A 14,803-nucleotide genomic window follows, 5' to 3' on the forward strand; every position below is an offset into this window, starting at 1 on the left:
GGTATCTCCAGTACCTACAGTATACATCATATTGGTCAAAGAGTAAATAAAGAATTAATTGTTAAGTTGCTATTTTGTTTTTCTGACACCATTGGTACTCCAAGAGTTACTGCAGTTACTTGTAAATTATATAAGGAATATTTCTTGATACAGTTGTCTGTGAAATAAATGACATTATTCTCAATACAAAGAACCCACTCACATATCTATTGCAACTACTGTAACTTTGGGTGAATTGCTCTATTATGTAGCATAGTTGTACTACAGGCAAATTCAAATCACCCCCTTTAATTGCTTATGCATGAAAGAAATTCAAACATTATTTTCGGTGCCTTATTAATGTTATCAAGTTGAATGAGTGGCTGCTATAATTGCAAATACCACCAACGACTCTCAGAGCCAAGTGCAATAGATTCTAAATTGGTATAAATTGTATTTTTCTCCAGGTTGATTTTGTGTTTAAAAAATCTGCCACTTTAAATATTGCCACAAAATTGCAGAAAAAAATCATTTTTGTCACTTTGGAACCTAAGGCATTTAGCCCTCCATGGATAACAAAGCAGATTGCATGCTCTAGAGCAGAGGTTCTCAAACTCGGTCCTCAGGACCCCACACAGTTCAAATTTTCCAGGTCACCCAACAGGTGCACAGGTGTACTCATTACTCACTGACACATTTTAAAATATCCACAAGTGGAGCTAATGATTTCACTTGTGATTCTGTGAGGAGACCTGGAAAACATGACCTGTTTGGGGTCCTGAGGACCGAGTTTGAGAACCTGTGCTCTAGAGCAGTGATTCCCAACCTCGGTCCTGAAGGCACACTAACAGTCCTGGTTTTAGTGATATCCATGCTTAAGCACAGATGTTAAATAAAAATAACGGAGGTACTAATTAAGTTACCTGTGCTCAAGTATGGCTATCCTTAAAACTTGAACTGTTATACCCCTTTTACACCAGAGCAAAAACCTGGGTTTTTGCTGGGTCTACCCGGGTCTCAGCTCAGTGTAAAAGGGTCCCTGAAAAATAACCCAGTTCAAGTGACCCAGCAATCCAACCCAGGTAGCTACCAGGGTCGGACCCAGGTTGGACCCAGGTAATGGTGCAGTGTAAACGATGCAACCCAGGTTATCCGACCTTGCTCATGCCTAAAATGAGCTGATTGGTGGTTGTGGAGCATTCACCTCCCACATTTTATGACATCATAGGTTTAGCAGGGCAGACGTGAGTTCAGTGTGAACAGGGCTGACCTGGAAGTAACCCAGATTGAAGGTGCAGTGTAAATGGGTCTGACCTGGGTCTGACCAGGGTTGGAACCATGTCCAAAAACCCAGGTCGGACCTGGGTTTTTGGTGGAAAAGAGGTATTAGTCTGCCTTGAGGACCGTGGTTGGGAACCAATGCTCTAGAGACTGGTGACTGATATTGTGCTCAAATACATTTTTAATTTTATTTAAATGTGCAGTAATTCCAAGTTACTTACAGCCTCTCAGTCCAATCGCTGTACATTTGTCATGTTTTCAATTATATTAATTCTCAGACACAATATAATAAATTCCTCTATCACTGATTGCGGCAGAGAAGGTTTAAATCAGGCTGGAGGAAGTTCACATACAATTATTTGACTACAAGAGTTTGGCCTACAGCAGTGTGTAACTGATCCTACAGTATAGTAAACTTCATCAGTATTCATTGCTTCTTATCCAACCCACAAAACTAGAGTTCTCTAGGGCCTATATACAATATTTCTACATCTTTTCAGCCGATTGACCCATCTGCTTGTTCCAGCTTTCTGATGAGAGGCCTATTGGTGCCCTTTAGAATCTTGTATAACTTGCTCTTGTCACCATCACCCCAAGACTTAATAAAGTCGTAGAGAGCCCTCATCTTCTCCTGGGGGGTCGGTCTGCTGCGCACAAAGTCATATTGTTCTTCTGTCAGAAGCTTCTCACTTTTGAGACCATCTAGGACTGGCTCCACCAGCGGCGTGTCGCGGATCAGGACTTCTCGATGTTTATCCAAAAATAGCCCCACAGATAGAGAACTGCCTGTAATTACATAAACACATACATATTACATATGGTCTAATCTTCCTTCTGACTTTATCATTGGTGTTTTGCACTATTGTTATTATTAATGACGACTCTTACTTATCCTTTTCTGCATATCATATAGCACTAAATATATGTTCTTTTTTATTTGCTTTTTCCTATAGTGTCTTTTTTTATATAAATCTAATGTCTCTGGATATGAAAATGCTATGAAATAATACTCTTATATACCTTAAAAGGCTATACATCTCATCATAAGTTGTCAGCAAAACTAGGACGGGTCCAGGGTACTATCTTTACATATAATTGTTTTAGAAATGTCTGTTTATTTTCTCTAGAGTATGAGCACCTAGGGGAATGTTAAGACAATCACAAACCAAAAAATTAGGTACCTGGAAATGCGGTGTACACATGAAGGACATTGGCAGGGCCGGACTAATTATCACATGGGCCAGGGGCCGAAAATGATCAAGGGCCTATTGTGAGAAGCGGAGGAGGTGTGACCAGTGCTGTGTGGGTGTGGCCAGTGCCATGTGGGTGTGTCCAGTGTGATGTGGGTGGGGCCAGTGCCATGTGGAAGTGCTCACCCCCTACACTGAATATGTAAAAGTTGAAAAATTGCATCATTTTGTGAGGAAAATAAAAATACAATTTTAATATCTATGGTCAACCATGTGGACAGCTGGTCATCATTCTGTCATGATGATGGGCCTATTTTTATGTGGAGGCCTGGAGCTGTAGTTCCATCCACCCCATTGTTAATCTGTCCCTGAGCATTGAGCTGCTACAGTACAGTATGTATCACAGACTATTGCATGGAAACCATGAATGACGCCTTGTTATAACACAACATGTAACAAACCTTTCTGATTAGGCTCAGCTATATGCTGTGTCCATTCTCGTACGTCTCCTTCAAAATAAAAATTAAATAAAGATTACGTAAAGATTACATTACAATCACCTCAAACGTCCATCAATATATGTGAAGCTTCACCAAGTATTGTCTTACAGAGACAATTTTACCTTTGTGGCATTGTTGGGTTCTGATTACATTACATTTTAAAGCTAATTAAATAGTATACAGTATCAGGTAAAATTCACAAATATCATAATAGCAAGAACCCTTAAGAATTTACATTATTAAACTAAGACAATAACAATTAAACCCTATGAAACTATTTAAATAAATGTTAATGGAAACCCACATAGAGGGTTAAAGCTCCACTTTCTATGAATCATTTTGTTACATTTTAAACAGGAACAAAACAGGAAAAAGAAGGAAAAACTCTATTTGGTGAGCACTCTTATTTTAGAAAATATTGATAAATTAATACATAACTTTTATTGAAAAACTATTCAATTAAAAAAAATATATTATTACCGGCAGCTGTATATGATGACACAAATCAAATATGGTATGTCTCACATAGAAAATAGGTGGAAAAATACTAATAACCAAAAAGTATAAAGACGTGAAAAAGAGAAAATGTATTCAAAATGAAAAGATAGAGTCCTGATTAACAATTGTATTCTATGACTGTGTGTAAATACAAAATCATATACATAAGTCAATCCTTATGCATCTAAGGCCAGATGCACAATAAATGTAGCTTAAATATCAAAAAAATGTCACATAACATAATTAGATATATATCGAAACCTAAAAGATAATGGCAAAATAAAAATAAAAATAATATACATATATAGCCTCTATGGCATCATTGGAAAAAGTACCAGTTTGTATCTGTAGTGCTCTCATTAATGTGAAATATCAGAATAGTCAAGGTAAAGATGCCGTTTCTCTAGATTCTACTTCTCCCTACTTGACCTCAAGTCATCGGTAGGGAGTGAGAGATCACCTGGGAACGGTTTGACCCTTAGAAACAACAGAATAACCGCAACGTTTCTCAATATTTCGCTTCTGCTGTTGGGGGTCTTACAAAGAGCATTGGACCCTCAATGAGAGAGTTACTCTAATTGAGATTGTCATCAGTTAATAGAGAGGATAAAGGAAATTATAAGAGAGTTATATATTAATAACTATTAAATTTATACAGAGATATACAATAATAGCTGCTGATTAGTGATTACCACAGGGCTGACAATAACATGTGCATATGTATAGGTGTCCTCTTGGTTAATTATTAGGAAAAATAATCTGTATGTCGAACATAAATCATAATAAACCAAAAATAATGAAACAATATGAGCTTTAAAAATTCAATTGCCTATACAAGGTAATAAATAATTGCTCTCTTTATACATAAACGACCAATTGAGAATATTATGCTAGGTTCCCTAGGCATATATTAATTTTAATATGTTATCAACATAAAAGACAGATAAGACAATGTTGAGGTATATTGTAATGTCATTAAATGATACGTTTTTAGTAATATCTGTGCAATTAGAGACACAATTATACCATATAACCAAACAGATTTAAACATAAACACATATTAAACCTGTGCAAAATTTCTTCGATGAATCACCTACACATTGCATATAAAAGTATGGTAATATAAATGAGTATCGGATCAGGACCATTTAATCCTTTAATACAAATTTAGTGCCATTGTACATATAGGGTTAACATAATCAGCAATAGGTGCTCACACCCAAAAATACTATGGTAGGTCATAGAGCAAAAACCTGTATGAGTCCGTGTGAAAGAATGAAGTGTAAATAATACTGACCAAACAAGTGTTTGATAAAAAGTGTGAAGAAAATACAAAGGGTACAAACTGGTAGTTGGAGTGTCATGTGCTGCGCACACACAGACACCCGTCCTGCCGATGCGCGTTTTGCCGAATGGCTTGTTCACGGAGGAGACAGCTTACATTTTAAACAGCTCTCCACAATATTTGGGAAGCAGTCGGGAAGCCGACAGACGCAATCCCTAATGCCGGCAACCCGGCTGTCTAATCCTGGCATGGTATTAATGACAGTCGTCAAAATCCCGACGCCTGTCATTAGACCTATGCCGGAAGCCCGACGCCCGGCATGCCGAACGAAGGTAAGCCGGGCGCGGACAGCCTCGGGGGTGAGAGTGCTAGTTTTAGGGCTCCCGGGGGGACTTAGGTTTAGGCACCCCCCCTGGGTGCTGTGCGGCCGGCGGTATTACATACCGATTCCCAATATTACCCCCTACGGTTTCATTTAATAGTATCAATTATTTTCATGTGCTGTAATACAGGATATTTACATTCAAATTATGTTTGTTTTATTATTTATGTATTCAAATTCCTTTTTGTGCAGTCACTATATCATAAATCACCCAGGGCCTGATTCAGCAAGGAGCACACATGAGAATTCGCATGCAGTCGGCCGATGTTTGCGTTCTGTGCATGCATCGCAGTGCGCGTTCGCGAATAGGCCACTCGGGAAAGCGATCGCATAGTATATGCAGACCCATTGACCATTGATTGACATTAAGTGTTGCTGGTGGTCGGTGACTGGCAGGCGTGCCAGTGTGTTAGCACGTCGTTGCAGGGGCGTACATAATTAAGCTCCTGCGATGGTATATGCAGCCTGAGCTCTAGATGCACACAGGAAGTTTAGCAATTTCTGAGTGAGGTCAGGTCAACCATAACTGTGCGTATGGGTCCGATGTTACTCGATTGTACCAATGATTTTGCAGACTTTAGAGGTATTGCTGATGTGTACTGGCTAAATTAAATACCTTTTGTCAGCTGCGCCTCCCATACAGCTGGTTCTCTGTCCTCTTCTGATAAATATAGATTAATGTCTGTATCATTTGCTTTCAGGTTGATCTCTGTGTACTGATACGGCTCAGACTGAAACTTCAGAGTCTAAGAGGTTTGAAATTAAATGTTAATATGGATTAGTCAGATCCAGCAACTTCCACAATTACTTAAATATGTATCATTGTATCTGTAGTTAAAACACTTCTGTATGTCGATTTGTGTTTTATTATTCTGTGTCCTGTCATTGTTCTGCACCAGCCCTGACCTTTGCTCTGTCCCTGCTGATATTGAGCTGCTACACTGATCTGGGTCTAGACCCTGGGCCAAATATACTGTAATAGGGTGAGAGTTTAGAAAATGTGAGGGTTTAGCAGTAATCTCTGACACTTTTTATACTCGGCCAATGTAATAGAGTCTGAGAACAAGAAAACTCACATGTTTTTAGTTTCAAAAAGCCCTCACGATTTAAACTCTCATCCAGGTGTTTTCCCATTTTGAAGATACAACTTGACAAATGTAATAATATGAAAGTTTGCTTTTAAACTCTCCCCCTATTACATTTGGCCCCCTGTGTTATTTTTTTGCCATCTCCTCTTCATAATTCTATTTACTAACATTGACCACTAGCAAAAATCTTCGATTGCCGCTTATTGCAACAATAGTAAATTTTTTCTTACCTAATTTATCAATAACATTTTCCTGGGGCAGCTGAGTATTACCATGACCAGCCAGGGGGCTGAGTAATGGTGCGTACACACTGGGCGATTAAAGTGGACGACTGAACGATAACGATATCATTATCATTCAGTCGTCCACTTTATCGTTCATTTTTAACACAAAAACGATGAACGATAACGACGACCCGCGTTCCCTCGAGTCGTTCGTCATTATCGTTCATCGGGTTAACATGCAGGCCAACCTGACGATGTTGTCAGGTTGCTGCATGTTTGGGAATGGGGGAGAGAGCCCGGCGCTGAACAATATCGTTAATGATATCGTTCAGCGGGTGTGCTCAATGTCATGAACGACATTGAGCACATCCTGCCAGGGACACACTAGACGATATCGGGAGCATATTGTCTAGTGTGTACGCTCCTTAAGAGTCTTCTTACCGTTTTACCAGGTAGCCCTGGAGGCCTCAGGGTCTCATTCAGACCCACTTGCGAGCGCTGTACGCTCGCAAGCAGGTCGATGTTACCCAAATGTGCATGCGCACGACGGAGGCGCCTCCGTTGTACGCATGCGCGAGACCCGAATAACGATGGGGTAGCCGTTGTTATGGGTCTCGCACCAAAGGGGACGTGGTGTCGATGGTTAGTGACAGCACGCCCCCTTTGGTGGGCGTGCCAGGGGCGTGACTGCCCAGACGGAGGCGTTCCCATGGGAACGCCTACCGTCTGGGTCCGGCCCAACTGACAACTAGTGATGTCAGTGGGAGTGTTTTTGGCTCTGATAGAGCCAAAAGCACTCCGGGCTTGCGGCAGACGAGACCCTACCACAAGGGTCTCGTCGCAAGCCCGATGGTCGCGATGGTCTTGACCATCGCGATCATCTTTTTGGCCGCTCGCATAAGCTGTGGGTGGTCACCCACAGCTATGCGAGCGGCCAGGGGGCCGCTCCAATTTTAGGTAGGCCGGCCCTGATTAAGAGCGAGTGCTCTGGTCAGAGTGTCCGGCTCTAAATCAGGCCCTTAGTGTATGCATGATTCATATCCACACGTGCAGTGAAATGGAGAACAGAAAATTGTGTTTTAGTTTCACCCCCCCCAACTAAACAAAAAAGTAGCAAAAAAATACAAAAATAAGCAAGAACATGGAAAAAAAAGTTATTTTAATTTTCAGGTTAAATACTTTATTTTTTATAATAATGTTTTTTTTTTTTCCTGTACTAAGTATGTGCTAACGCGGATGACAGCTAGCAGTACTTGTACCATAACAGACGTGATAAAAGCTACCATTGGCAATACCACCAATAACTGTGGCCAACCTCAGGGCTGTAATAAATAGGAATTTTTGGGGTTTTTTTGCAATAAAGAGACCAATATATACTGTACCTGAGTGATAAGCCTCGATAACTCCATGCAGATGTCCTGCTGGTAACAATTTACCAAAATATTATATCTAGCTCGAAGGGAATCAGCGCTTCTAGAAGGGTCCAGAAATCTGGTTGATTGATTATTGGGCAAATGTAATAGATTCTCATTAGACAAAAAAGGTTCAGATTGTCCTGTGATTTGGCAGCAGTGGCAATTTTTTGAAATGCGAAATTTTTTGAAATTGCGAAACCTATTATATTTATCCCCGTAGACCTCAAATTAGGATTAACTAACAGGGTTGAAAAACTTTGTGAAACGTGGACTAATAAGTAGTTGGTTTCTGTTAACGACATAAATTGAGATCAGAGGATATTTTTTTGTCTTTTTTATTTAACAGCATTTAGGCAACGGTACATGGATGCACCAAACACTTCTACATGATCTAGGACCTCGTATGATCTTATTCTAGGTCTGTCTTTGACCTGGGTCACTATCTGGCTGCCCCAGCCCCATCTCTCACAGCTCCGTGCTACCTACAGTATATTTTGGCATTAGCATGAAATACTCGGAGAACAAGAATAATTGGTCCATGTACTAGGCCTTAAGGAGAGCTAAAGTAACGATAGACAAAGTACCAGCTAATCAGCTCCTGTCACTTTACAGGCTGTGTTTGAAAAATGACAGTTAGGAGCTGATTGGTTTGTACTTTAGCTCTCTCTACTTTATCTTCAAGGCTTAGTACCAGCGCCATATCTGGACGTCAGTGCGCCCTTTGCAGTACTGCCGCCCCTCTCGCTCCCTCTACGCCCCCCTCCTTCCCTTGAACGCTTACCTTTCCTTCCAGGGGGTGGAGGGCAGGTGGGATCCTGCGCCGACGTTCTTGGTGCACCGTGCACCACTCCCGGAGGTCTCTTCCTGCAGACCTCCGGCGCCGGGAAGTGTTTGGCCGGTGCCGCTGGAGGATTCCACCCTGTGCTGAGGCACCGGCCGCACTACCTTCCCTACGGCCCTGCTTAGTACATCTACCCTTTATACTGATATGTCAGTGTGGCAGCACCATGTATAAATGACTGTGAACAATAAATAAAATATAGAATAGAACATTAACATCAGTTGCACTATTGAAACGTGCACCAGCCCCATGATGGGTACAAATTCTCCGTCAGAGTTTGGCCTCCTATGTGAATGATTGCGCATCTGAATTCCCAACCACTACAGTGACAAAGGTATAGTATGTCCCCGAGCAATGGGGAAAGCTCCCATCAGTGTCCAAGGTGCAATCACCATCAGCCAATTGCGGTTAGTGCATCATCATCATCATCTGTTAGTCACATGAGCCCATGGCTACCCACAAATAAAAAGGCAGCCTGGCATACAGAATTGTGCAAATCTGCACATTTATTTATTTTATTTATTTATTACCAGTTATTTATATAGCGCACACATATTCCGCAGCGCTTTCCAGAGAATATTTGGCCATTCACATCCGTCCCTGCCCCAGAGGAGCTTACAATCTATGTTCCCCACCACATGTACACACACATACGCAATAGGGTTAATTTGTGTTGGGAGACAATTAACCTACCAGTATATTTTTGGAGTGTGGGAGGAAACCGGAGTACCCGGAGGAAACCCACACAAGCACAGGGAGAATATACAAACTCCACACAGGTAGGGCCGTTGTGCACTTATGTACTGTGGGCCTGATTCAGACCCGGTCGCAAGCGCTGAGCACTCGCAACCAGGTTGATGCTGGCCCACAGCGAATGCACACGATGGAGCCGGCTCCGTCGTGCGCATGTGCGAGACCTGGCTAGCGACGGGCAATCTGTCGCTCCGGGTCTCGCACCAAAGGGGGAGAGCTGTTGATGTTCAGCTCGAACCGTTTGGTGGGCGGGCCGGGGGGGTGGCTGCCCAAATGGAGGCGTTCCTATGAGAATGCCTACCATCTGGGGGCGGCCCCACTGACAGCACTGTTAGAGCCGAAATCTCTCTGTGGCTTGCGGCAACGAGACCCTACCACAAGGGTCTCGTCGCAAGCCCGATGGTCGCGATGGTCTTGACCATCGCGACCATCATCATGGCCGCTCGCTACAGCTGTGAGTGGTCACCCACAGCTATGCGAGCGGCCTGGAGGCCGTTCTAAAAAAAAAAAAGAACCGGCCCTGATTCAGAGCGAGCGCTCTGTCAGACCAAGCGGCCCTCAACCAGGCCCACTGTTTCTACTATGTATTGCATAAATTAGCGCCCTGCCCTCACAGCCTGCGGGAGCCGTTCTCACCCGCGGGACGCAGTGTCCCGCGGGTGGAGAAACATGCGGTGCCCGGCGTCTATTCTCCCTGTCTGCAGGGCTTGGGGGCTGCCCGGCATGTCCGTAAGTGCCGGGCACGCCCCCAAGAGTGACGAAAAGGGGATGCGTCTTATAGACACGCCCCCTTTTCCGATGACCACGCCCCCTTCTCGGTCGCGCACGCGCCTTCGGCGCGCGCACGGGCATGCCCTCTCTAGCTCCGGCGCCCTGCCTCCCGCCGGAGCTAGAGGGAACACTAATACGCCCAGTTTTCTGTGCTTCAGCAGAGTGATTTCACATAAGGCATGCTGCGGTAACAGAATACAGTATTACAAAAACATAAAAGGAAATAGGAACGCTACCTTGGGGATCACAGATGCACCCGGCTGTACTTGGACAAGGTACTTTGTCTTAGTAAATACAGTGTTATAGGTGTGAGGAGGTTTGTCAATCCTCTGAAATCCAAATGTTATCTTCTTTCTGTCAATGGCCTAAGTTAGAACAAATAAAATTGACATATTAAACAATATGGAATAAATACAGGAACATTTACAAAGCTGCAACACACCTCATGGTGCCCCCGTACTCTGAGCATTAGGGAGATTCCTCCGCGCTCTACATGTGCCTCAAGAGAGCAAGAAGAATCTCCAAAGCGCAATGAGAAAAAAACGTTAATGTCGCAGCCAAATCCAACCTTCCACCACTTCACCAACTATTCACCTTGACTACTCCTCCAAAACTGGCACCATCCTGCTCCATAAACCGTACCCTCCGAAAATATGAGCCACTGTGCGCAGGTATGCACATGTAGCGGAACCATAGCTGATTTCTCCCTGCGCTGTGGGTATTTTGTGCTTTGATCTCCAATGTTGTTTGCACTAACTAACACTAACTTTACCATGTAGTGTAGAGCAGAATGATGCAATGTCTGATCCAGCAGACCTGAGGTCTATCTGCTGTGGCTGTCCACTATACTCCCATAGAGAAAACAGACTTATGGGTATTTGGTTGTTCCAGGTGTATAGCTACAGATGTCTGCTAATTGGGTAAACAGGAACCTAGACAATGGGACCAAGACTACAGGATAGTCAGGCAGGTCAAGGTCTCTAAGTCATAGTCCAATATAATAACCAACCACAGTGACAGAGGGATAATCAGATGCCAGATATAGATCAATAGGAAAACTCAATTTAAGCATAGTCATGTGCAGGACAATGGTTGGCCACAAGGGTTCAGTATTCCAAATGGAAAACATACGATTTGTGACTGGCGGTTCTAATCCCGACAGCGGCATCCCAGCAGAGGAGGAATTGTCAAAGGTAGGTATTTACACATTTAATTCTACCCCCTAACCCTCCCATAGGGGTGCCTAACCCTAATCTTCCCCCCAAGTGCCTAACCCTAATCCCCCCTCTAAGTGCCTAAACCTAAACCCCTTCCCCGCTGCCTAAACCTGTCCCCCGGGGGGGTGCCCAACCCTAACCTCACCCCGGGGGTGCCTAACCCTAACCCCCCCTTCCCCTAGCCTAACTCTATCCTCCCAGGGGGGTGCCTAACCCTAAGTCCACCCCGGGAACCCTAAACCTAACCCTCCCCCCCCGCGGCTGTCCGCGCCTGGCACCCGGCTTACCTTCATTTGGTAAGCCGGGTGTCGGGCTCCCGGCGTAGGTAAAATGACAGGCATTGGGAGATCGATGCCTGTCATTTAACCCCTTGCCGGGAATAGACAGTGGGGAAGCTGACGGTCGGGATTCCGTCCATCGGCTTCCCGACTGCTTCCCTTCCAAATAGCAGACCAAGAAAGATACATCTGATATACTGGCCCATGACCAATGTTACTGGTGCAGGTAGATGTCTGAGAGGTACCTGTAATTATCTTCACATTCAATAGGTGCATCAGCACTGGGCATATGGTATTACTAAACATGTATGTACGTGAATGTCCGCTGTTAGTATGTTACATATATTAATGTAATAGGGTTGAGTAACGCTCACTTACCTCTGCTGTGTGAGTGGAATATGGCAGTAAATAGAGATGGATTTTGTATTCCTGATATTCCGGGTCATCCTTACACACTACCCTGAAGTAGATCATGACACTTCCATGGATTGGGACCTTTCTTTTCACAAGTGACAACAGTATACCCAGCAAGGAGAAGCTGGGATTTTCCAAGATAATATAGAAAGGTTCAATCCGCGTTGGGGGTTCCAAAGTCATGTTCCCGTCTATAAAGTGAGCGCATTTAATCTGTGATCTATCCCCAGTAAAACCTATAGGAGACAGAGAAAATAATAATAATAATAATAATAATAATAATAATAATAATGTTACCAAGAGGGGGTAACTGGCAGCACAAGTTTAAATGCAAATATGTCACCTTCAATTATAAGATATAAATGACCAGAATCTATTTCTACTTTGATGGGAACTATTTAATTCAAACCTTGGGCCTGCTATGGGGTCTGCAGTAGTGCCCTCATGTTTGCTGTACAAAAATATATATTTTATTCTGACAATGATATTAGTAAACATTTGTTTCTATACCTTAGGTACATAGATGACCTTCTAGTTTTTTGGAATGGTCCTGTTGTAAAGTTTTCAAATCTTTTGGCAAAACATTCTATAAAATTTAAAAAGGAGCATCCTATAAAATTTACATTGGAGTTTAATGATGATACAGTAAATTATTTGGATGTAACTATTTAAAAAATATCAACCAATGGTGTCGTCTAAAGATGGACTAAGTGGTATTTCAGCATGTACTGATACTGGCACGGGCCCCTCAGTCCTGGCACAGTGGATGGATGTACGGCAGGGAAAGGCTTTGTACCAGTATTTGCATAAAGTCACAGACAGGCGACTGCCAATAGGCACAATAGGTGCAGACATGGACGCAGCAGAGTCAGGCCCTGTCTGTCTTCAATACCATTATACTTAATAGGGCAGAGACATGAGACCAGGTGCCGCGATGCCGCCGGTATCAATACCGACAGGGAAATCCTGACAAGGAACCTAAGATAGGAGTTGAAATAGAGACACATATCTTAATCCCAATGCTGGAACGCTGAAGGACGCCTGCCCAAATGAGGTAAGTCTGGGGCGCCCTTAGTGTTTGCCATGGGGGGAGGGTTAGGTTTATGGAGCGTAGCTGGGTTAGGGTTAGGTTTAGGGAGCATAGCGGGGTTAGGGTTAGGCACTAAAGGGGGCGTTTTACATTTAGGGACAAACGGGGAGGGTAAGGGTTAGACTACAAGAAGGGAGGGTTAGGGGGAGAAGGGTAAATATACTTACCCGACCCCTGTCGGGATACCAACCATCGGGATGCCACTGTTGGTATTCTGACAGGAGGCATACCGACAGCCAGCATTACATACATAGCATGGAACCATGGCGCCCGGGGTAAGTGCATGTCATAGCCCCCCTCCCTGTACTGAACTGCGCCAGTGGGGTATGGCCAGCCTGTGGGGGAATACTGAAGTGAAGAGAAAAACAGCAAACAGTGTCAGCATCACGTTGGGCATTGAGGTCTCATTTTGGGAATAGAATGCTTCGGTGATACACTATTTGAAATTAAGGGGTAGCTCCTTGTCACTACTTTATTTATGTATAGCACCTAGGATCTGACTTTTAACTCCTTTGAATTATTATTAGTCAATAGAGGAGATTGTATTATATATTCTGATCATTTAAACTGATAGAATACATGTGCTAGAGTGAGATTCCACAGGGTGCACAGCTTATTACTGCAATCACTGCCCCAAGCAACTGTCACTGGAGTGGGGACACCTATGGGAAGCTCCCTTCTCAGCAATGCTCCTACTTAGCAAATATACATTTAACCTATATTAATGTGAGTACTAATCATGTTCTGTCTACCACCATTATTATTATTTCAGGTCTCCTAATATTTTTTAAAAGACCATTCAAATAAACTTTGTGGTCATGCCTGGGAACACCTCCATTACTATAAATAGCAAAGCAGTGACTTTTTCTTTAAACTCATACCTTAAAATTGAAGTTTAGGACTTTACCTCAGATGTGTCACTTTTAAGTCCATTCAAGCACAATGAACGAGTGAAGGGATCAAAGAGGAGAGGGGAGAGGAAAGTGCTGATCAGAGAGGGGAGGTGACAGAGGCAAATAAGAAAGGAGAGGGGAGGGGCAAAGCCAATCAGAGAGGGCCAGTGACAGAAGTCAATAAGAAAAGGAGAAGAGTGGGGTGGTGACAGAAGCCAATAAGAAAGGAGAGGGGAGGGGCAAAGAGTCAATTAGAGAGGGGTGGTGACAGAACCAATAAGAAAGGAGAGGGAAAGGGCAAAGAGTCGATCAGAGAGGGGTGGTGACAGAAGCCAATAAGAAAGGAGAGGACAGGGGCAAAGAGACGATCACATGGTAGATAGTGGAGGGAATTAAAGAGGTGAGAAGTGAATGTAATCAATCTGACTGGAAAGGGGAGGTGACAGAAGATGATCACAGAGGAGGGAGGGCCAGAGGGGAGGCAATCTGGGCAGCTTGATGGAGCATGAAATGTAGAAATGGATCTCAGATTCGTAACTTATTTGGGATATAGAGCAATCAAACCGAGATAAAACTAACAGGCGGCCATCATACTGTGCAGCGCCCCATGATATCCGGAACCCTGGATGATGCCATCTGTCCACTTTGGTGCCCGGAGCTCATGCTTCACTGGAACCACCCTCGCTACTCCCCTGCTTGCAACA

The 14,803-nt window shown here is 43.5% G+C and overlaps 1 protein-coding gene across 1 annotated transcript in view; it reads right to left on the bottom strand.

Annotated features, from left to right (window-relative positions):
- Positions 1-783: 783 nt before the first annotated feature.
- The window catches only part of LOC148476928 (uncharacterized), a 116,260-nt gene continuing 102,240 nt past the window's right edge, over positions 784-14,803 (bottom strand). The window contains exons 16-20 of the mRNA XM_088457442.1: positions 12,081-12,352; positions 10,444-10,572; positions 5,732-5,861; positions 2,912-2,959; positions 784-2,046 (exon numbers count right to left, since the gene is read on the bottom strand). Of these exons, the coding sequence (XP_088313568.1) occupies positions 1,757-2,046; positions 2,912-2,959; positions 5,732-5,861; positions 10,444-10,572; positions 12,081-12,352 (869 nt within the window). The 3' untranslated portion in view covers positions 784-1,756. The remainder of the gene's footprint in view (positions 2,047-2,911; positions 2,960-5,731; positions 5,862-10,443; positions 10,573-12,080; positions 12,353-14,803) is intronic.

The sequence above is a fragment of the Taudactylus pleione genome, unplaced genomic scaffold, assembly GCF_031769625.1.
Source record: "Taudactylus pleione unplaced genomic scaffold, aTauple2 ptg000762l, whole genome shotgun sequence".
NCBI lineage: Eukaryota > Metazoa > Chordata > Amphibia > Anura > Myobatrachidae > Taudactylus > Taudactylus pleione.